Source organism: Alosa alosa, chromosome 24 (genome assembly GCF_017589495.1).
Source record: "Alosa alosa isolate M-15738 ecotype Scorff River chromosome 24, AALO_Geno_1.1, whole genome shotgun sequence".
Taxonomy (NCBI): Eukaryota; Metazoa; Chordata; class Actinopteri; order Clupeiformes; family Clupeidae; genus Alosa; species Alosa alosa.
In genome coordinates, this window is record NC_063212.1 from 15,818,754 (window position 1) to 15,843,085 (window position 24,332).

The 24,332-nt window shown below is 40.9% G+C and overlaps 2 protein-coding genes across 2 annotated transcripts; both read left to right on the forward strand.

The window, feature by feature from the left end:
• Positions 1 to 13,109: 13,109 nt before the first annotated feature.
• Positions 13,110 to 20,629, forward strand: LOC125289222 (serine/threonine-protein kinase Nek5-like). The gene is made up of 10 exons (XM_048235956.1): positions 13,110 to 13,242; positions 15,020 to 15,199; positions 15,424 to 15,499; positions 17,076 to 17,176; positions 17,284 to 17,367; positions 17,560 to 17,621; positions 17,724 to 17,807; positions 18,008 to 18,062; positions 18,305 to 18,493; positions 18,971 to 20,629. The coding sequence occupies exons 2-10, from the start codon at positions 15,071 to 15,073 to the stop codon at positions 19,907 to 19,909; spliced, it is 1,719 nt and encodes a 572-aa protein (XP_048091913.1). The 5' UTR covers positions 13,110 to 13,242; positions 15,020 to 15,070; the 3' UTR covers positions 19,910 to 20,629.
• Positions 20,630 to 21,007: 378 nt separating this feature from the next.
• On the forward strand, positions 21,008 to 24,135 carry LOC125289085 (complement C1q-like protein 2). The gene is made up of 4 exons (XM_048235760.1): positions 21,008 to 22,220; positions 22,331 to 22,453; positions 22,756 to 23,014; positions 24,105 to 24,135. The coding sequence occupies exons 1-4, from the start codon at positions 22,067 to 22,069 to the stop codon at positions 24,133 to 24,135; spliced, it is 567 nt and encodes a 188-aa protein (XP_048091717.1). The 5' UTR covers positions 21,008 to 22,066.
• Positions 24,136 to 24,332: the final 197 nt, after the last annotated feature.

Sequence of the window (24,332 nt, forward strand, 5' to 3'; positions counted from 1 at the left end):
ACAAGTCAATAACCAGACTCCCCTCCTTTTGTGTCCATTGACAATAGGTTGTGCCGCATTTGGTAAACAACCTGTACAGAATTTCACAAAAGATGGCGGCAACCAGAAGAAAGGCAAGGTAAAGCTCCTCTGAAGGTCTCAATTTCCTACTTGAGTCTATTCTTCTGATGTGTTCATGTGCTTTTATGTTGGAAAGAGAAAACACAAATGTTCCTACTAATATTCCTACAATTGGTGTTTCTGTAATCTGTGTAATGATGAAGCACAGAACAGGACAGCATCACACTAGAGAAGGAGTTGCTGCAAGATTGTATGTACAAGCGCAAGAGCCGTTGTGCCTGTGCCACTCTCCCCAAAAATAAACTTACCTTTTACATGAATAGCAATGCCTCTTTTGAATAACGCTATAGTTCAAATTGCCCCAGAGACAGAGGTGAACAGTAACTAAGTAGAGTAAATTTGTACTTAACTTGAGTATTAATATTTTTGGAAACTTGCGACTTTTACTCCACTACAATTGACAAATACTGTACTTTTGACTACACTACATTTGAAATATGAGCATTAAGTACTTGTTACTACCCACATTTGATTCTTTAAATAATGGGATAGACCATCTTGAATTTTTCAATAGTTCAATTTGAACTTGGCTGAGGTAATGATGGTGACAACAGATTCTACATCAAAACATCCTCCATGTAGCCTAGGAGAACCCAGACAAACCTGTTAGCAATTGAGATTTGAGAAATGGTCTGGTGTTAACCAGGCTATCCTCCATGATCATTGCAAAATTCGAATGAAATCAGTCAATCATCTGACATTTACCACATAGCATAGATCTTTAGCCTATATTATTAAACAACAATTATTCTACTCATAATTGAGTTATCTGGTTTTGTATTTGGCAGTGAAAATTTTTTGATGTAGAGTTGTGAACAGAGAATGAATAATGATTTAAATTATATAATTGCATCCATTTGAACAGTTGCAAAGTTATGAAAATAGGTAAAAATGTTTTTGTTGGATGTAAGGAACTAAAGGTTTCTTCAAGTCGTATGACCTACCAAAGGATGTAGGCCTACACCCTATTAATGACCAAATAAACATTACATTTCAATACATTAAAAAGTAAAATTATTCTCGTAAAAGTAAACTTTTGAATACTTAAGTATTTTTTAAAAGCAAGTACTTCTGTACTTCAACGTAAAAATCTGATTTAGCAACTTTCACTTGTATTGGATTAATATTTAACATGGTGTATCTATACTTTCACTTTAGTAAAGGAATTGTGTACTTTGTCCACCTCTGCGTATATAGACAATAATGATAACCTAGGTCCTTGAGCATCTAACACACACCCTTATTGACTGTGAACTGTTATCAATGGAAAATGCGTCTAAAGTCTCATGATATGCTTGTGTAAAACTACACAAACTACAATATATAGGCTGTCATCTCAATGATACCCAATAACAGAGGTATCATTGAGATAACATCAACTAGTCGAATCATCCTGATTCACAATCAGTGGTGAGATAAAACTTATTTCGATAAACAGAAGCTGCAACACCTGCAAATGTCAAAAAATGCAGTTGGAAAAATGCAAAAATTAATTTACAGCAGAGGTAGACCCACACACATTGTTTCCTGACTGTTGGTGCTGTTTATTGTCGGTTTGTAAAGTTTAGTCGAAGTAGGAAGTAACTTTAGGAATCTCTGATCAATGATTGGTAAGGCTGTACCAATGATTTTGAAGTTAGCGCCCATCGCGATGACAGTGTAGCAAACATTTCCCAATCGCTAGTTACCAGACTCTGTTCACTCCATGGATGGGTTTGGATATTTCAGGCTAGTGTTCATGTGCTTTTATGTTGGAAAGAGAAAATACAAATATTCCTACTAATATTCCTACAAGTGGTGTTTCCGTAATCTGTGTAACAATGAAGCATAGAATAGCACAGCATCACACTAGAGAAGGAAGTGCTGGTAAGATTGTGTCTGTATAAAAGCCCTTGTGTCTGTGCCACTCTCCCCAAAGTAAACTTACCTTTTACCTTGTGAATAGCATTGCTTGGCATTTCTTTTGAATAACACTATGGTACAAGTTGTCCCGTAGAGACAATAAGGATAACCTAGGTCCTTGAGTGTCAAACACACACCGCCCTTATAGACTTACTGTGAACCGTTATACCTGTACTGCAAGTGCAAGTCTCATGATATGCTTGTGTAAAACTCAACATAGCCCCTTTCCCCAATAACAGATGTGTCAGTGAGATATCAACTAGTTGAACCATTCTGGTTTTCAATCAGTGAGGAACGAGAGAGAAAGAAAACTTATTGTCTGAAACAGAAGCAGCATGACCTGCAAACATCAAAAAATGCAGTTGGATAAATGCTCTTGGGGCTTATTGCTTAAATAATCTACTCATAATTGAGTTATCTGGTTTTGTATTCGGCAGTGAAAATGTTTTAGATTTGTGAACATAGAATGAATAATGAATCAGATCACGGAAGTGGAGAATAAGTTCCCTAACTCCACTGTATTTGTCATGGGTGATTTCAACCACACTGATCTGAGATCTGAACTTCTGAAATACCATCAGTTAGTGTGCTGTGCCACCAGGGGTGAACAGACTCTTGATCATTGCTATTCTACCATCAAAGAGGCATACCACGCTTGTGCGCACGCGCCACTAGGCAATGGTGATCATGCTGTGATTAAACTCATCCCCACATACCGATCTCAAAAAAAAAAAAAAAAAAACACCAAGAGGTCTGTACAGAAATGGACACCTACTGCAACTGAATCACTACAAGCCTGCTATGACATTACAGACTGTGAAACTATTAAATTAAATGCAAGTTATTGCATGCCAGACACATGCAGACACATGCTCGTCCTACATCCACTTCTGTGAGGAGCTCTGCATTCCCAGACAATCTATTGTCATTTTTGGAAATAGTAAGCCATGGTTCAATAAGGAAGTAAGGCTACGGAGGAGAGAGGAGGTGGCCCACAGGTGCGGAGGCAAAGCTGCCTACACCAAGGCCAAATACGCTCTCTGCAAAACCATCCAGCATGCTAGTATAAGAGGCTGTATAAGGCCAGGAACAGGTCGGGGATAAGAACAACAGAGCTGTCTGGAAGGGCCAACAATCTGCCACGGGCTACATAAAGCCCCCCCACCAGCCTCCACTGACCCAAATATACCAGACAAGTTCAATGTGCACTAGGTTCGAAGCCCCGCGTGGGTCCCCTCACTCCATCCCCTCTACAGACTTCCTCACCAACAGGACTCAGTATGTCAGGCTGGGCCCACATCTCTCACAGCCCCGCACAGTTAACACCGGTGCCCCCCAGGGCTGTGTGCTGTCCCCCCTGCTCTTCTCCCTGTACACCAATGACTGCACCTCTGGAGACCCTTCTGTCAAAACCATCAAATATGCAGACGGCACCACCATAATAGGCTTCATCTCCAACAACGACGAGTCAGCCTACCGCAGATAGGTCAGTCTCCTGGAGTCCTGGTCAGTAACCTGGAGCTTAACATCAACAAAACAGTGGAGATGATAGTGGACTTCCGCAAAAAAACCCTGACTCATCCTCCTCTGGTCATTAACAACTCATCCGTTACTGTGGTAGAGCACTTTAAGTTTCTGGGCACAACGATCACCAACACACTCAATTGGGACAATAACATCTCCCAACTAGTGAAGAAAGGCCAGCAGCGCCTACTTTTCCTCCGCCACCTGAAAGGACTACAGGTCAGTCCCCCCCCAATCATGGTACAATTCTACAGAGCGGTCATTGAGAGTGTGCGAATGTAACAGGGTAATACTTTGGAAGGGCCAAGGGGCCAATCACAGTAGCCTGACTACGCCACCCTGAGGCCTAGTGCATCAGGGAATCTTTAAGAGATCGTACCTCTAAACAGAGACCGCTCTTTCAGGTTCGTAATTACACCATGGAGACATGATTCCAGGAAAACAAAGGATTTATTAATACACAAACGGGTGGGGATCTGAGGGTGGCAACTATGGACGTCCACACAAATATTTGACATGCAAGCATTAAGAAAAGCTCACCTAGTACACAGCAAAGGCACACTGCAAAGCGATGAGCAATACACAAAACCACACCACACGTATGCTCAGAGTAGCCCCCCTCAGAGCCACCTCCCTACTAAATAAACATAAAAGTTACAAACAGAAGGACAAGACAGGCAACACAAAAACCAAACATAAAATAACCAAAGCAAAACCAAGACAAGACAAGACAGCAGCACGACCCATGTTCCCCATCAGCATGACTGTGCTGCCTAAAAGAACAGAACACAGAAGATTAAACAAAGAACACACCACAATATACATAACATAAAACCACAAATGTCTATGGGGAGACAGCATACCTGACGGTAGCACAGACAGGAGCTACACCAGTGGAGTCTACATTGCTACTGGCTGCTGCCCCTCTTAAGTAGTACTCCACTGGTGCCAGATTGATCAAATGCCTATGCCCCGCCCCCTTCATTAGCACTTCCAGGTGCTATGGGGAAATAGCAGGCAGAGAAGGTCTACCTGCTACACTAACATCCTCCCTCACTGTCTGGTTTGCCTCTGCGTCAGCCTGTGCAAAAGCCAGGCTACAAAGAGTCGTCCGGGCAGCAGAGCGCATCATCGGCTGCCCCCTGCCCTCCATCATGGACCTGCACAGCTCCAGGTCCATTAACAGATCTGTGAAGATTGTGGCCGAACCCTCATCCTGCCATAGTCTGTTTAATCTTCTCCCCTCTGGAAAGCGGCTATTTTGCCCAAAACATCACGCCACCGCCACAGTTTTTTCCCCAGGCAATAGCCCTCCTAAATAACTCTTAAACTTGGACTTCTTTGCACTTTATTTTTTATTTAACACAGCCCTATTTACATATTAATGTATTACTCATAATGGTTCTGTTTGTCCGTTTCTGTCTTTGTTTTTTGTTTTTTGTCTTTCTGTTTTACTGTTGCCTGCATGGAGAAGACCAAATCAAATTCCTAGTATCTCTGTATACATGGCGAAATAAAGTTGAATTGAATTAAATTATATTATTGCATCCATTTGAACAATTGCATAGTTATAAAAATAGGTTTTTGTTGGATGTAAGGAACTAAAGGTCTCTTCAAGTCCTATGACCGACCAAAGGATGTAGGCCTACACCCTATTATGACTAAATAAACATTAAAAGCAAGTACTTCTGTACTTCAGCATAAGTAAAAATCTGACCTAGCACCTTTCACTTGTATTGGATTAATATTTGACATGGTCTACTTTCACTTCAGTAAGGGAACTGTGTACTTTGTCCACCTCTGTGTATAGAGACAATAAGGATAACCTAGGTTCTTGAGCATCTAACACACACCCTTATTGACTTACTCTAAACTGTTATCATAACACACACCCTTATTGACTTACTCTAAACTGTTATCAGTGGAAAGTGCATATAAAGTCTCAGGATATGCTTGTGTAAAACTCATAAACAGATAAACCTTTCCCATAGACCTTTGTACCCAATAATAGAGGTATCAGTGAGATAGCATCAACTAGTTCAATGTTAAAGACAAAACCGAAACTTATTGTGATAAACAGAAGCAGCAACACCTGCAAACGTCAAAAAATGGCATTTGGGAAAAAGCAGAAATTAATTTACAGCAAAGGTAGACCCACATACATTGTTTCCTTATTGTTGCCACTGTTTATTGTCAGTTTGTAACGTTGCAACTTTGTAACAGAGGTATCAGTGAGATAAAATGAACTAGTTGAATCATCCAAAAGACCTGTGCCCAACTTCACATTCCGTCCATGCAAATTGAGTGCCAACCTATTGAAACTACACTGAAATCAAAAATAAAGTTGTCCTCCAAAGATGGAGGATGGTGGGTTTACAACAACAACAAAAAAAACGAAATGTACTAATGACTTCAGTGAAATCATTGGCATGTATTCCTGGATCACAGTTTACTTAGGCCTATTAGCTTCCTTTTGAGCACAATATACACCTACTTATATTTAGTTATTATGACCGCCGCGCAGCGAAGCGGCGGTCATATAGGTTTAGTCAGATTTTTTTTTTTTCTTTTTCGCATGCCCAAATTTCCGTCAATGATTCCCGGGACACTGAAAGACCGGGTACGCTAAACTTGGTGGGCATGTAACCCCACATGGATAGCATGGAACCATCGTTTTTCGTTTTGATCTGTAGCCCCCGCTGGACTGGACCCCGAAAGGAGGTAGGGCAGACACAGTTTTCTGTGAATATCTCGAAAACCGTAGGGTTTAGGAGGACCATTTTTTTTTTTGTATGTTGATCTCAAGGGGCCATGTCAACCCATTCCATAACCACTCATTTCATGTATAGCGCCACCTAGTTAAACACAAAAAAGTAAAAATGAGGTGTTGTAATGGAAGGTATCTGTGACCTAACATAGTCAAAACTGCACGAAATTGGAAGTGTAGGATCATTATGACACCCTCTGTATGCACGCCAAGTTTTGTGGAATTCCGTTCATGGGGGGCCACACAATAAATAAATTTATGTTACTATACACCAACTGGCCTGTAGGTGGCCGGAGACAGTTTTCTGTGAATATCTCGAGAACCGTAGGGCCTAGGAGGTCCACCTTTTTTATGTATGTTGGTCTTAAGGGGGCATGTTAACCCATCCCATTACCACTTATTTCATGTATAGCGCCACCTAGTTAAAATTAAAAAGCAAAAAATTAGGTGCTTTCATCACAATATCTCTGGCTGACAAGGTCAAAACTGCACGAAATTAAAAGTGTAGGATCATTATGACACCCTCCGAATGCATGCCAAGTTTTGTGTACTTTCGTTCATGGGGGGCCTTACAATAAAATAATTTATGTGTACATTTAGTGACGTACACCAACAAGGATTCCCGGGACACTGAAAGACCGGGGTACACAAAACTTGGTGGGCATGTACCCCCACATGGATAGCATGGAACCGTCATTTTTCGTTTTGATCTGTAGCCCCCCCGCTGGACTGGACCCCCCGAAAGGAGGGTAGGGCAGACACAGTTCTCTGTGAATATCTTGAGAACTGTAGGGCCTAGGATGACCATTTTTTTCCGTATGTTTGCCTCCAGGGGTCATGTTAACACATTCCATGTGCACACATGTGCATAAACAGATACACACGCATACACATACATTTACAGTAATCATACGTATGACACATACTCACACAGTAGACATATGTACGCATGCATGCACATGCACAAACACACATACGCAGGCAAACACACAAGCACGCACATACACACACACACACACACACACCCACACACATAAACATAAACTTGTACACGCACACATGCACACAATTCAAGAATTTTTCCCGTCATCTACTTCCTGAATTTTTGGTCATTGATACCCGGGACACCGAACCACCGGGGTACATGAAATTTGGTGGGTATGTAGCCCCACTAGACTTTTACGGAAAAATTTCATTTCGTCCCCATCCCCCCGGTAAAAAATGAAAATGCAATATTATTCTGCTTTAATCGCCCCTATCTTCAGTTAAGATGTTCAGATCTGCACCACATTTTATGTGTATGATTGACCTGGCATTCTCTGGGGGTGTGCCAAGTTTCGTAGAATTTCATCCATGGGGGGGTCTAAAACAATTAGGTTATGTGTACATTTAGTGACTGTACACTCATTGGCCTGTAAATGGCGGTGCACACATATACACATGCACACACACAGGCACCCACATACTATCGGTATTAGAACGGCCGATACATAATTACAAATTCAGAAGGATTAAAAGAAAGCCAAAATAAATATTCATCATCATCATCATGGCTGCATTTTCAGTATTGGCGATAAGTAGTCGTTTGTCCACTAGATGGCGCATCGTTGCAGTGAGACGTAATTTTGTTGGAAGTTAAAAGTGGGTTGGAAGAACAATGGACGCTTCCTACAAGGACTGTAATTTACCGAAGCGAACATCTAATAAGGATAGGACGATGTTCACATGAAGTGTAATTCCCATTTCTTCTTGAAGCCGAAATAAATCTGAGGATGTTTATCGGACATGCTTGGTTTTTTACTGCAGGATGCGTTAATCTTGTAATATCAATAAGGACCTAGGTAATGTTACCGTTAGCGTTGGTTGAGTGATGGAGGCCCATTTGATTGATTGCATTTGTAGAAAACTATAAATGCGGTTATACCAAGCAAATTGATAGCAGCACTGTTTGTATCTTTCGACTGTCATTTATTGCATGTGGTACAAAATCATTCTGTGCAATGGAAGATTTACCAACGTTACACCGGTCTGATACAGTTTTGCCTATACATGCGTGAGACTGAGACGCCTGTTTATTTTGTTTCAAGTGCGTGCAGGGTGTGAGAGGGGAATCGATGTGCTTTGATTCCAGCTTGGCAGTTGTCGTCTGTGAAATTAAAAATCACGTGTGTGTGAAGTATCCAAACAATGACACCTTCATTTCATTATGGCTGCTTTAACAACACACCTTAAGCTACTGTGTAGTGGGTCCCATTTAGAAGTGGCTACTTCATTCGCGCTTTCCTTGACTAATGGAGCTGCGTGAATGTTATTACAACATTCGCCACGATATGGCAGTTTAAGTCCGCTTGATACTGTAAAGGCGTGAAGCCATTGGTTTCAAAGGAGATTTTTATTTGTGTCAGCCAGCATAGCCTATTGACAATTTATGTTGTAAATAGGCCTACCTTATAATCCTACCTGTAGCTTAGGGAAGCTAACAGCTTTCTATTAGGATCTAGTTTGTTAGTTACCGTTTTGTCATAACTCCCTGATGCATTTTTGCATTTAGAATAGCCAGAGCGTGTATATCTCAATCGGAAAATTAAACAAAATCGGCTGCCTATGGACTAGGCTGGGTGAACCCAGCCTGATCTGCCCGCTATTTATTTTTTGATTTCTTAAAAGATTGAGCTTGGTCTGATGAAAGCCAGACTAGCCATGGACCTCAGTTACACAATGCAAGGGAACATGAATCAGCCTATATTTGCACGAACAATAACGGACAATAGCTCTTCAACTTTGGCCCGTTAAAATGTGTATGAACTGTCTAGCGACGCATTTCATCAAGGCCCATTTGGACATGTCAGTTATTTGCACCACTGGTTAGATGTAAAACAGCATTTCGTTTCAGACTACTGTTACTTAATTTGTGCATTGACAATAAAGTATTACATGAACTAAAGATGACTAAAATCTTATGTAGAAGAAGAAACATCCATCCAAAAATGACCTTTGTTTTTGATAGCTGTTGAAAACGGCATGGAACTGACAGAGATGTTTTTGTTTATAAATACATAATAAATAAATAAATAAATAACATTATGCTGATACCTTTTGCTTTTCCCAAATACAATGTAGCCTACAGGTGTAAGTGACCTTTCATCAATCCAGTTGCAATGGATGAACTGTGATGAACTGCCCTACTTGTGATTGCTTAGAGATTTTAAAGGTTTTATAACAATGCTACATCTTCTTTGGCTATTCTACAATCTATTCACCTTTTCAGCACCAGTAGGCTACTTTCTGTGCAGCCGCACACACACACTCAGGCATGCCAAACAAGCATACACAAAAGTTTCAAGAGTGGGGGATGGAGTAAAATATGGAGACAAATTGAAGTGTGATTTATTTTCGCGGAACGGATGTCCAGGACTGAGCGGCGGTCATATTTTGTACCGCTATGCGGTACATCTAGTTATCTAGTTATTCTCCTTCACCAATATTTAGATTGATTTTCATGTGAACATATTATATTCAGGCCATGAGACCATGTCAGTTAATGCTTTTTTTTTCTTTACATAAATGGAATTGAACTGAATAATGAAATGGCCCTTGGACTGTTTTCAATATTAAGCTTACAATAATTTAATCAAAATTGCCAAAGACTCCCCACTCAACATCCACAACCTACTCAGATTTGTGTTCCATGAACGGTCCCTGCCTTATTGCAATTGAGATTAAAGATGTGATTATTGGTCTTGGAAGAATTGCAATATCAAACTTTTTATTCATAAACAAGTTGAAATAGAAGTGCATCTACCTATCAACATAACATTTAAAATGAAATACTGCATTAATCAATTAAACAAGCAATTCATACATTTGTACTCAAGGTAAATTTCTCTCTCTTCCTCTACCTCTCTCTGGTTCATGGATTATGTTTTACTGTATACCACAGTCACGCATGCTCTATGCCCACAACATACCATAAATCATCCAGAATAGCGCACTATAGTAGGCGAGACGCAGTACGTCACAATAGTACTGTAAGTCTGACATGGTGTGTTTGTCAGATGCACATATGTGTGTGCTATTTGATTTTGCAAGAAAATTTTGGAATGTATCATCAAAAGGTGATAATGCTCTTAACTAGATGTACCGCAGAGCGGTACAAAATATGACCGCCTGTTCATAATTCTGAGAAATTCTTGAATTGTGTGCATGTGTGCGTGCACACGTTTATGTTTATATGGTGTGTGTGTGCGTGCTTGGGTGTTTGTCTGCGTATGTGTGTTTGTGCATGTGCATGCATGCGTACATATGTCTACTGTGTGAGTATGTGTCATACGTATGATTACTGTGAATGTATGTGTGTGCCTGTGTATCTGTTTACTGTATGCACATGTGTGCATATGGAATGGGTTAACATGACCCCTGGAGGCAAACATACGGAAAAAATTGGTCATCCTAGGCCCTACGGTTCTCAAGATATTCACAGAAAACTGTGTCTGCCCTACCCCTCCTTCGGGGTCCAGTCCAGCGGGGGGGGCTACAGATCAAAACGAAAAACGATGGTTCCATGCTATCCATGTGGGGTTACATGCCCACCAAGTTTCGTGTACCCCGGTCTTTCAGTGTCCCAGGAATCCTTGTTGGTGTACATCACTAAATGTACACATAAATTATTTTATTGTAAGGCCCCCCATGAACGAAAGTACACGAAACTTCGCATGCATTCGGAGGGTGTCATAATGATCCTACACTTTTAATTTCGTGCAGTTTTGACCTTGTCAGCCAGAGATATTGTGATGAAAACACCTAATTTTTTGCTTTTTAATTTTTAACTAGGTGGCGCTATACATGAAATAAGTGGTAATGGGATGGGTTGACATGCCCCCTTAAGACCAACATACATAAAAAAGGTGGACCTCCTAGGCCCTACGGTTCTCGAGATATTTACAGAAAACTGTCTCCGGCCACCTACAGGCCAGTTGGTGTATAGTAACATAAATTCATTTATTGTGTGGCCCCATGAACGGAATTCCACAAAACTTGGCATGCATACAGAGGGTGTCATAATGATCCTACACTTCCAATTTCGTGCAGTTTTGACTATGTTAGGTCACAGATACCTTCAATTACAACACCTCATTTTTTACTTTTTAATGTTTAACTAGGTGGCGCTATACATGAAATGAGTGGTTATGGAATGGGTTGACATGGCCCCTTGAGATCAACATACAAAAAAAAAATGGTCCTCCTAAACCCTACGGTTTTCGAGATATTCACAGAAAACTATGTCTGCCCTACCCTCCTTTCGGGGGGTCCAGTCCAGCGGGGGGGCTACAGATCAAAACGAAAAACGATGGTTCCATGCTATCCATGTGGGGTTACATGCCCACCAAGTTTTCGTGTACCCGGTCTTTTAGTGTCGGGGAATCATTGACGGAAATTTGGGCATGAGAAAAAAAAAAAAAAAAAAAATCTGACTAAACCTATATGACCGCCGCTTCGCTGCGCGGCGGTCATAATAAGACTGAAGTTCAGAGAGGGGTGATTTGCTAGCATCACTCTGCAAATTCATCAAAACAAGTATAGTAAAAACAGGCACTATTTATATATTTGAAACTAGAGTGTAACAGTATAGCCCAAACCAACAACATTGCTGCTGCTTACTGAACATTCCCACATGTTGATGCAATACAGAAAGTACAGCAATAGCTAATGATGTAACTTACTTACTATCATAATTTTTTGATAGGCCTAATTGATTGGCCTGACTTGATAGGCCTAATTGATTGGCCTGTGCAAGACTCCATGAATATAGTTAAATAAAAATAATATAAAACAAATTTAAAAAAGATAACGTTTAAAGAGGTTTAAAGAGGTTAAAGAGAGAGAATAAACTAAAAGATGAAAATGTATCATTTTCATCATAATTGATAAATATAAAAACCAAATGATAAATACCCAAGGATTATACTACCCCAAATGCACATATTTTCTAATTCATCGGTGATATCTATACCTCTGGTATGTATACCAGAATGGTAGGCGAATTACCAAAATTAGAAGGTCTGGCTCAAGGACAATAGGGCTATGTCCAGGTATTGTATGGACTTTACAGGCGGACAGGATGCAGCATCCTACTCAGAGCCGACAGAAATGCGAGTGTGCCCTCTGGTGGAAGATGGGTGAAAAGCAGAAGACAAAGAGGGTGCTGTTTATCACCAGCAGAGGAGGCTGCTGGAGGCATACGGCTAAAACAAATCTGCATTGGTAATTCTCACGAGGAGGATGAAAACAACACCATCACTGAGCCAGTCAATAGCCTGTCTGTGAGAGAGACATGTTCTATCATGTCTATCATAAATCTTTTGGAAAGTCTATTTAAAATTAATATCTGGGCCAGCCTAGGCCTACAATTAGGATAACCAAACCATATCCCAGACCTGCTGGGGTTTTCTGCATTTGAGTGTCACTGGTGTTGGTTGATTTATTTAAAGTGGCTCATGTCTCTTTAAGAGAAGTTGCCAAACAACAACAACCAAAACTAACTAGGCACAGACAAGTGTAAAATGATGATCGATGTTGCCAAGTCTGGTAAAAAATAAAGGATTAGCTATAACTCGATGTGTTTTGTAACTTTCCAACATCGTGTCCTAATAATTTCAGAGTTGACTTAGGGTATTTTTCGGTTTTATGTCTTAGTTGAAATAATGAAGCGAATCTCTTGTTTGGGATTCGTATCAGACTGTCGCTACAAATCGCTTATCTGGCAACACAAATGTTGACGTAAAACCTCCGAGGAGTTTCACTTTGAGACGGCTGCAGCAGTTACAAGGGGAAGGAGTTCCTATTCTGATGAACCTCAAATCGTCCACTAATTCTAACAAACGTCGACATTTTAAATAAGACCTACTTTTTGCTCTTTTACTCTGCTTCAGGTAGGCTATGTGTGTGTCTTTTAATCGTGTTTGTTTTCTTGAAACTCCCAATGACTTCAGTCACTTATCGAATAGTCAACTGTTCTAATTTCTAAAACAAGCATGCATAGAAGCGGATACAGAGACAACAACGATGTTGGTCTTGCTGGCTGGTCGTTTTTGTTATCATTAGTTTTCATTCAAACATAACGTTGCTGCCAACAATCAATCAAGGCTGAGGTAGTGTTGGCTGGCTGGTCGATGTCGCTGACTTTCCAGTTAAACGCAACTTAGGCCTACAGTTTCCATCTTGTTCCTATCAAATCGAAAGAGGACTTGAGATTGCACACCTGCGCGATATCTTCGAGGCAAACAGTGGTCCGGGACCACTGGTGGTCCGCAAGCTATCCCAAGTGGTCCGCGAGCAGTCGTGGTAAAATATAAGATGAGTTGTTTGCAATATTGAACCAATTCGTATGTAAATTTAAACAGTTCTGCAACACTGCCGATGTAAACTACGCCAGTTTAAATTATATGAATCCTCTGACACAATAAGCAAGGTGCAAAGACAATAAGCAAGGTTGTTCAGTGAGATCCATTGTGTAATATAGGCCTACTGTTGAAGTAGGTCTACTGTTTTTAACTAGGTGGTCCGTGAGGTTATTTTTTACTGGTTAAGTGGTCCTTGGTCTGAAAAAGTTTGATAAACACTGGGCTAGGCTACCACAGGACAAAGTTTTAGTCTCCGAATGGAATTTCCACTTACTCAAGATTATTATTGACCAGCAGACTCTCTTGTTATTTATTTAACGAGAACCCGTGACAAGAGATGAGATGTCTATTAAGCCTACCTTAATAATCACACCTAGTTATTGTCTGACATTTGGCCCAGTCACATTTCCATTCCAGTTTCTTCGTCTACTCTTTGTAAAATGTCAATCTTACAGCCTAATAAAAATATATCTTTAACTCAGGCCATGTCTTTCTTGACACTACAATTTGACTAATAATTCAGAAAGGATTTAGTCTACCTGACCGGCCTATAAGATTAGTCATAGCCTAATGCCTGACTTTAGAATGTGTTCATATTTTTGCTTTGGTCACAGATGGCTTAACTCCAAGTGATATTGCAGTCACTTTTTGTGAGTTGTGCAGACAGTAGGCCTAAGCTTATGTTGTGTAGTCTAAGACTCTAAGTGATAGGCTCTGTTGGGGGGAGTGCCTCTTCCTGGCCTTATGTCAAGAGAATTATTAGGTTTATTCAGTTGGTTCAATGGATTCAGCTAACCGGTTTGTAAGGCGTGGCAGTAGCCAATGACAGCCACAAATAAACACAGCATTCAGTTAAGTTGTTTCCCTTTTGATCTTAATAGCAGTGAACACTGAAATATTTTCACATATTTCTGTTTTATTTCAATTTTTTATTTCATGTACTTTGTATAGCAGTTGTTCCTTCTTCTGTAAACACTAAACAAAAGAACCTGTTCAGTGTTTCCCAAAGAATTGAATTCTATTTTCTGGTGGTAGGTTTGCAGAATTAACTTGAATGCAACAGTTTTTAACAAATGAGCACAGAGTGGGTATGATGCTAACCAGCTTTAAGCACAATTTAGTACAACTTGGAAAATCATTGTGTGGTCTGGTGGTCAATGTTGATATTGTGGTGGGCCGCCACAAATAAGTCAATGTATGGGAAACACTGCTGTTTTTCCATGCAATTCTGAAATGCCAGAGATCTTCATGCTAAATCTCTAGAAATGCCAATATGTCATAATAGCTATGCCAATGTTGTGCATAGGTTCTGGTTAGGGTCATTGCTATGCCCCAGCCTGCTTGACCCTTGGGAAGAATGGGCAGCCAATCAAGCGTCCTGCAGCAACACGGCTTCACCCTAGTGAGACAGGAGGGTGGGGCCAGCCTGGTGAAGTCACAGGAAGGCCATCAGTATGTCGTCAGAGAGGTCAATAAAAACTCAGAGGTGAGATAATGATGTCCATCTCCCATAAAAGTTACTGAATGGCTATGACTGCATCCTAGCCACCAACTTTGTTTGTTGTTGTTGTGCCAGCACATTAATAGTTTGCTTTCTTCATCTTCATTTTTGGTCAATAATTTCATCCGGATTTGCTAAGTCATGTGGATAAATCCAAATGATATGCATGGGAATTTAGGTGTTCATTACTGGAATGTCTCGTTTTGCAGGATGTTTTCACCGTGAAAGAAATTCTCAAAAGCCTGCAGCATCCCCATGTCATTGGACATCAGAAGTCATTTAAAGGTGTGTGACCGACAGTTATCAGAGAAGGCACTATTTTTTTAATTCTTGTCAAATGCGGAGTATTACATTATACACAATGAGCACAAGAAAGTTATGCATTTTCTGCTGAGCTACTTGTTTTATTAACAAACCCTGGGTGGTACTAAAAAAGGCCCTGGACTTTCTTCCAAATAGGTCCTGTACCATCCGCGTGCACACACAGCTGTCTATTATGATAGTCATGACAGGGATGTCATATACCATTGGTAAATGGGGGTCAATATCAATAAATGGCCTCGAGTGTCTGTTCCATCTTTTTAAGACTAATAGACATGGCACATACATACAAATCCTACAACTTGGTCAGGTTGGTGCACAGTATATCATCAAGATGAATGTATGGACCTAAGGCAGTGGTTCTCAAAGGTGTGGGACGGGCCCCACTAGTGGGGAATAGAGACATGACAGGTGGGGCACGATGAACAGGAGGACATTTGTATTTTGGGTTACACTTTACTTGACAGTATAAGAGTGACATGACACTCATGAACGTGTCATAAACAAGTCATAAATGTTTATGACATAACGCTTCCGTCATTAAGTGTCATTTAGTTTTTGTCATAACAAGTTAGGGTTAGAGTTAGGATTAGGGTTAGAGGTTAGGGTTAGGGTTCATGTGTCATGATGGTGTCATGTGTTCATGACAGTGTCATGTCACTTTAATGTCGATACTGTCAAGTAAAGTGTTACCGTATTTTGTGCCTGTCTTTATTCATGCAAAACATAAGAGTCATAAACATACCGACATATGAATTAAAACATCATCAGATCCAGTGGACTTAGACAGGAAAAAAAGAACATGTAACTAAAATGCGAAAATAATATTTTATTAAATAATATAATATTTTGCCAGGGTGATGGGGTCACAGAGACAGCAGACACTGTTACCGGTAACACAAAACTGAATTAAGAATGCACTTGCCACAGAGACATTTTCAACTGCTGATTTTTTTTTTTTTAAATTCAGGTTAATATTTAGTTTCATCTAAAACATTACAGAGGTCCAGACCTCGGTGACCTCATAGCTGGCTATGGGCCTGCTGTGTGCATATGCATCTCCTTTTCAGCTTCATTTAAAATAAATTAAAAAATAAGCTCCATCAAAGGAAGCAAAGATGAAAGGTTGGCATGAAAAAAGTAATGTGTGATGAGAGGCAGTGAGACATTTGTCAATTGCAAGAGTTGGCAACCTTGGTGACGCTGTAGCCTTTCCATTGTCCCTTGTGCTGATCCTGCTATTGAAAACGCGATGGCGTAAATGTTGCAGGTTTTTGTTTTTAATTACCGGTAATGAGAATGATAACTGATATCGTAGACATGGGCAACTGATTAGTAAGTAAACCATATTTATTTGGAGAGCTAGACACTGACAAGGCTACTTGGCTGATGAAGCATAATATTGAGCCAGGCCGATGGGGCGACAGATGTTCTGGACTTTTCCTGATTGTCCAAATTGCCAGTCCACCCCTGAACAAACCCACCAATGTGGTGAGCCAATACTGGTGATGAATGTATGTTAATTTTCTTTTGTGTACAGATGGCGGTACATTCTATGTTTTGGTGGACTACTTTGAAGAAAATTTGTCCAAAAAGATGAAAGCCAAGCAAGAACGTGGGGAACAGTTTTCAGAGAAAGAGGTGCTCTTACTCTTACTCTTTCAGTATCATTCTGAATAAATGAGCGTATTTATTTGAAAGATTTTTACATTATTGCATCCACATATTTGTAAATATCTTTATTCCAGAGTATGGATTACTTTGTCAAGATTTGCATGGCATTGAAGCACTTGCACTCCAATAACACTGTTCACAGAGACATAAGACCTCAGGTACAACACACAGCAAAACAATATAATTTATGGAATTTAATGTAACCTCATGCATCAACAAATGCAGGTTATCATACACTGTGCTAAGACTAAACTTATCTGTATCCTCTGATGCTGCTTGCTTTGATTCCACAACCTAACATGGTTTTTAATGTAGCAATTTCCTTTGGATGCTCTTGTCTTGGTTGATAGAATATTCTCTTCAGTGAGTTTGGAACTGTGTGTTTGGGTGAGCTTCCAGAAATCAAAGAAAGGTATCTGTTCTATCTCTGCCTCAATACAGTATACTCATTCACTCAATCCATCAACCAACATATCTGTTTCTGAATATTTGATGGATCTGCTTTGCATGTCAGAGCTGGAGTAGAGAGTGACTCTACTGGGGAACTAACCAACATCCCCCCTGAAATCCTGAAGGGAGATTCATACCATGACAAGAGGTAACAACTTCACCACTGTTACAATTAACATTGGTCATTTGCCTAAAAAACACACTTTTGAGTACATGTTTAAAAACCTGTTTAAGTGGTATATATTGAACAATAACATCATACATTATTTAGTGGATGTGTTTAAATCTATACTGTATAGGATTTAGATAATCAATTTTCTTTTTTCTCCTGTGTATTTGTGTGTGCAGTGATATCTGGTCCTTGGGCTGCCTGCTCTATGAAATGTGTATGATGAAAAGTGCAGTAAGTATGCATTTAAATAAAGCCTGCATATTTTTATAAAGTTAATTTATGTGTACATAAACATATGCATGCTATTCCTGCTATATATGCTAGAACCTTAAATAAATACATAATAAATCAATAATACATACATAATAAATCAATAATAAATAAAACCTTAATGAATATAAATGCAAAAACGCTACATGTGCTATTCAGTGAACCTTTATGAGGTCATCATTTTCCTCCTCTTCATGCTCCAGTTCACAACAGAGAGTGCAGTGAATCTGGTTCCTAAGATCCTGAGTGGTTCTTACGAGCCTCTCCCAGAGACCTTCTCCAAGTCCCTCCACCAGCTCCTCAGCGACGTCCTGCAGACCGACCCAGAACTGAGGCCTTCTGCACAGGAGATTTTGTGGAGGCCATTTGTCATTGCCTACCTCACAGCCCAGGTGAGGTGATGAGACATATCAGGGCAGGGAGCAGAAGCCAAAATAATACACCAGTACCCAGTACCCAGTGGTAGCAAAGATATTATGCCTTTAGTTAATGTGGGCTTCAACAAAGCTCACAAGGTCTGTTTTGTGCTATTATATGGGGGCCTATGTTGACAGAGATTGTTTTAGTTGGAATGCTCCAAGCATATTTTAAATGTGAATTTTGTTTGTTTGTGCGGTGGTGAGCAGACTGTAGCCGAGCTACATCTCATACACTGTAGATCAAAAAACTAACTGATAAATCAAGAACATACAACAGATTAATCAATTCTGAAAATAATCATATTCTAAAAAAATTAAAAACATAATAGATATGAATTTTGTTTGTTTGTGTGTTGTGGTGGTGCCTGGCTTGTTCAGAGTGAGCGGACTGTTGCACATAATAGATATGAATTTTGTTTGTTTCTGTGTGGTGGTGCCTGGCTTGTTCAGAGTGAGCGGACTGTTGCGGAGCTCCAGGAGAGCCTGCAGAAGCTGAGGGCCCTGGCTGACGGTCTGGAGAATGTGCACTTTGGCACCACTGTGGGCAGTCTGACTGGCGGGGTGATTGGAGCAGCTGGAGGCATCACCTCCATCGTGGGTCTCATCTTGGCCCCCTTCACTCTGGGTGCCTCTCTGATCGTGACGGGGGTCGGGGTGGGCATCGCTGTCGCTGGTGGTGCAACCGCAGGAGTCTCCAACATCACCAACATGGTCAACCAGTCCACCGACCGCTACAATGTGAAGAACGTCATCCGCGAGTTCCAGGAGAAGATGAACTCGGTGGTGGTCAGTCTCCAGCACATCTGTGAAGGCCTGGAGGCCCTGAATGACTCTGGGTCAGCTGAGGATGGTAATGACCCAAGCACAGGGACGACAGGGAGCATGGCCAAGGCGGGTGTCCGATTAGGGCGAGGGCTTGGGGCCATCCCCGAGCTTGTGAGGCTGGCACAGGTGGCGAACGTGGGAAGGGTGGCAGCGCAGACCGCCAGGGCCATCCGTGTGGCGGAGGTGGCCACCGGCATTTTCTCCGCCTTCTTCCTGGCAGTGGACGTCTTCTTCATCGCCATGGACGCCAAGGAGATCCACAACATCCGACAAACGAGGGCGGAGAAGGCCGCCTCAGATGACCCGGTCCGGCTGAAGATGCTGGAGGTTGCCGGCGACACCGGGGACGCTCAGGAGCTCATGGACACGATGGAGCTACGAGAGGCCGACTCCATGACTGAGCTGCAGCCCAGTGCAGCAGGGGAGGCCAAGCCGGAGGTGAAGTCGGAGACCATGAGGTTCGTCCTGCAGATCAGGGAGACCGCTGCCCAGCTGCAGGACAGCCTGGATGAGCTGAGTGACATCATCACTTTCATCCCAAAGGTTGAGGCCTACAGCCTCTGAATCAGCCACATGGTGATATGTTTCCATATTGAGCATTTTTTTTGGCAAAAATGTGCACGTACACCTGCATACATTTTTATGAATTGGTCTCAGCCTTTTGAGGATATTATATGGATGTAAGTCTAGCATATACATGTGCAAAAGGGATGCGTAACTGAAATAGCTATAAATCATTATTATTGGCTTAAGCATACTATAAACCTGTTATTTTTATTCTGTCATAGAACTAGCAGGAGTTAAGGTGTAAACTTGTTTTGCATTGACAAGTGGAAATATTTTTCATGTTTTAAGAAGACTTTTTTTAACATTCCAGTATCTTCATTTTATCCAGCCATTAAATGCCAACAATGGGTTCACGTTGTATGATGTTGAGTAACATTTTATTCTTTTTTTGATTCATCATATTTATATTCTCATTAATAGCGGCACTGAATTGCACAAATTTCTTTAACACTCCTCTTCACTGGGGAGTTTTATTTGTCTTGAAGTGACTTCATCTTCAGAATTTGCTGCTGACCTTGAATGCCTTCAGACATGTCCTTTATGGTTTAACTGAAGGTAGGAAATATGTATCAATGCAGCTATGCACCAGTCAGGTGACCACATGATATTGAACCATAAACATCACCATTTTCACCATAACCATATTCAAAAAGGAGGGCGTATGCAGGGTTTCCCGCAGGAAATGTGTTAGTCAAGGTGGTAGGTCGTAGGTCTCGGGGGGGGTTCTTGTATCAGTTGCCGTCGGTGAGGGGGTGTGGGTGTTGGCGTCTTGTTTGTGCGATACACTACAGACTCTGTATATTTCACAATTATTTATTAACAAAGTAACAACACCAAACAAACTATACAACAGTATGCAAATATTTAAAAATATTTGTGTAATTTGTGCAATTTTAACAAAGACTATTACAAACTATAGAACAAGTGCAAAAGAAAGTGCAAAACAACAAAATGTGCAAATGTGATCAGTCACTACTTATGGCAGAGCTGACAACTAGCATTGTTACAAGCCATCCTCCTTGGCTTTAAAAAGATCATTTCAAGGGCCCTTTGGTAATTGCACTGTTTTACTATTGGACCATTAATGCTTATCTTCATGCAGGCTGTCAGACTGTTGACCTGCAGCCTGTTCCGCAAGTCTGTCCTGATCTATACACCGAGAGTGAATGAAGTTAGATTAGACGCGCAGTCACCACGTGCAGTTTTAATGCGTTCTGCGGAGAAGGGAGATTGGCGTTGGTCACAGTTTTTTTTTGACGACGTAGTTAAGGCGGCAGGCGTGTTTTGCCAAGGCGGCCGCCTTGACTGCAAAGTGCTGCGGGAAACCCTGGCGTATGTGCCCAGAGTTTAATATTTAACATATTTAGCAAAACATCATTGTAGACAGCCTAATACAGCTAAATAAAGAATTTTATGATTATGTTTTTAGTTCACTGGTTAATATTCAACTGGACTGGAATGAGTAACATCATATTTATTGTTTGTTTTTACTGGAAATGTGATAATGACAAGTCACATGTAGTTCTCCTATTTGGTCTTATTATATGCCATATAATGATTGACCATCTCAATGCCACTAAGCACCTTATCAGACATGTTATCTGGCGTCCCTATACTGTATGTCTGCCAACCCTGTAGAACCTGAGCACAGACAGGAGAGGTAGCCATGTTTCAGGCCCTCGCGTCTCTGTGTTAAGGTGACATGTTAATGTCTGATATCTGTCTGAACTTGTCCTCCTGTATTGTGAGTCTCCCAGTAGCTCCACCATTAGAACTAAATAAAAGTCAAGCCTGCTTCCCTCGATGTGTGTTGTGTGAATCTATTTCATCCTCCTCAACACTGAGTACATGTACAACAAACAATATTGACACACTAAGAAAGAAAAGTGACCCACAGACCAGTCTTAAATCCTAAATCACAGACGACTATAAACAGAACACGGAACGTGTCAGAAAACAAGTAAATGTATAACTGTTTCCTGGATGAATCTTCATAAAAATTTACAGCAACACAAGATTCCATAAAATAATCATTAATGATCTACTGAAGGCTGTTAGATGTTAGATGGATGGATAGATATAAACGGATGGTGAACTGCACCAGGGGCCTGTCAGCTCAGCACATGTGAGCTCCTGCTGAGAGAGCTGGGGGCCATGCAGGAGAAGATGAGGGCCGTGAAAACCAGGCTGGAGGCCAGTCAAAGCAGCGCCCAGGAGCTGGCGTCCCTCAAGAGCAAAGTGGTGTCCATGGACAGTGAGCTGCAGGCCAGCCAGAGGGAGATTGAGGAGTTAAAGACAGCAAGTGCAGGTGAGTTGATGGACAATAAATAATAATAAAAAATGCATTGACTGTGTGATACAAATCTATTTCACTGTATTTACATTTTTTTCTAAAAAATGATTATGTTTGCCTTCCAGGGAAGGTAGCATTCTCTGCCTCTGTCGGGGGATGGGGGAACACAGGACCATTTAATGTAGAGAAGACTCTAAAGTATAAGAATGTGCTTACAAACATAGGCAACGCATACTATCCAGCCACAGGTATGATAACTACATTTATGCACACTTAAAGGAGAACTCCGGCCGTTTTCAACATGAGAAACTCGCTACTGCCAGCACTCTGTGACCACAAACAACAGAGCTACGTGTTGAAATCGGCTGGAGTTCTCCTTTAACATTTGTGGATAGATTTTTCATGTGATACATGAGTAAACATTAGCGAATGTACAGTACATGGTAGGAGGAGGTTATATGGTAGTATAATAGTAACATATTTGTTATTAATCCTGCATGCATACTGTATATATTCTTACCTTACTGTAAGTGTTTTTTTTTCTGTCAAGGAATCTTTGTTGCCCCAGTCAGAGGAATTTATTATTTCCACTTCTGCTACCATGCTGACCAGTACAAAAGTAAGGCATCAATTATCTTGCACAAAAATGGTCAGCTAGTAGCCCGTGCTTCGCATCATGCAGCAAACAGCGGTGGAACTGAAAACGGATCTAACGGTGTTGCTCTGCAGCTGGAGGTGGGGGATCAGGTCTATGGACCCTTTCAAGAGAGTTCCATTATCAGCATCATAGTTGGCCCCACAAGGCTTCCGTTTTAACATTCCATATGTTATCTTAATGCAGAGGAAGTAGATTGGGAACCAAATAGAACGTTCAAGCATTGTTTTTGTTTTTATTGTTGAAAGGGTCTATATTGTCCTGCAGCCTAATTCTTTGGTTTGGGATGGACCAGAACATGATATTGTGCTCACTGGCTTTCTGGTCACCAGTTTGTGATGTGGATGGCTAATGTTTCTAATTTCAAATACAAATATTATATGTATTTTTTTATTTTTTTTTATTACTATTTGTTTCTAGCCTGGAAAATCCAGACCCTGATAATCTAGAAAGATTAAGGGTCTGGCCAAGAACAATGTCATGGCCCAACTCGAGGGGTGGCAACAAGCATGCATTTAAAAATCTCACTGCACGCAATTGGATAACACTAGACCATGTTTACTCTGAATGATTTCGGACTTCGACGCAATCGGATAACACTACGACCAATGTGTACTGTCCTCCAACGTTGCAGCGCTGTCTTCATCAGTTTAGCTGGTTCCCCGGAATGTTGGGGTAAAAGTTACATGCATCATTGCTCATTGCCAGAGTGTCTCGCAGAGACAATTCCATTGTGCTCTCGGGAGAACTCTGATTTCCAGGGTAATTAGTTTCTGGCATGAACACAAAACTTGCTGTTGTGCAGTGGGAACCGTAACAAATCCATAGGGGCTCTGTACTTTTCTGGTGTGCACACAAATGTTATTAACTTTTTTTCTTGACCATGTCTCCTTAGATTTGTATTTTTGCACATTTGACAGGATTATGGTCATTTATTGAATAATGGCAATAATGATGCGGGGCTTCTCAAAACAGATTTGCATTTGGCCTTGTGCACTGAAAAGCTTAAAGAACTTTCGAGGCGATATAATGACATGTTGGACATATTGTCAGTTTTTAAAATGCAAAATACTGGAGTTTTACCCCTTGTAGCTTTATCTTGCAACAAAATACATTCTGATATACAGTATATTGCACATTGGAAACACAATTATTCAACTAATTAGTATTTGAGAGAAATAAATGCAAAAACATAGCTTGATTCCCTCGATGTGTGTTGTGTGAATCTGTTTCCTACTCCTCAGGTCTCCTCGCCCCTCAAATTCTGCCTCTTAAAGGGGAAATTTTTAGCTTAATTTACCTTAACTTAGCTTCGGAGTCATTGGAGTGGTTATATGACTTTTTTAGGGTTGAATGGTGGCCGTCTCGCTTCCCCCTAGCGCCTGTGAGTGGAAAAAAATACCCTTGCAAATTTTATTTGGGCCTCAGTGTCAGGAAGTACTGTAATGCTTTACTGCATTTCCACACATGCA

Excerpts from the sequence above, each read along its gene's own strand:
- LOC125289085 (XM_048235760.1), top strand. The coding sequence starts at position 22,067 with ATGCAGGAGAAGATGAGGGCCGTGAAAACCAGGCTGGAGGCCAGTCAA. Across the intron at positions 22,221-22,330 it reads GTTAAAGACAGCAAGTGCAG|GGAAGGTAGCATTCTCTGCC; the intron begins GTGAGTTGATGG and ends TTTGCCTTCCAG. Across the intron at positions 22,454-22,755 it reads CGCATACTATCCAGCCACAG|GAATCTTTGTTGCCCCAGTC; the intron begins GTATGATAACTA and ends TTTTCTGTCAAG.
- LOC125289222 (XM_048235956.1), top strand. The coding sequence starts at position 15,071 with ATGGGCAGCCAATCAAGCGTCCTGCAGCAACACGGCTTCACCCTAGTG. Across the intron at positions 17,622-17,723 it reads CTTCCAGAAATCAAAGAAAG|AGCTGGAGTAGAGAGTGACT; the intron begins GTATCTGTTCTA and ends TTTGCATGTCAG. Across the intron at positions 17,808-18,007 it reads GATTCATACCATGACAAGAG|TGATATCTGGTCCTTGGGCT; the intron begins GTAACAACTTCA and ends TTGTGTGTGCAG.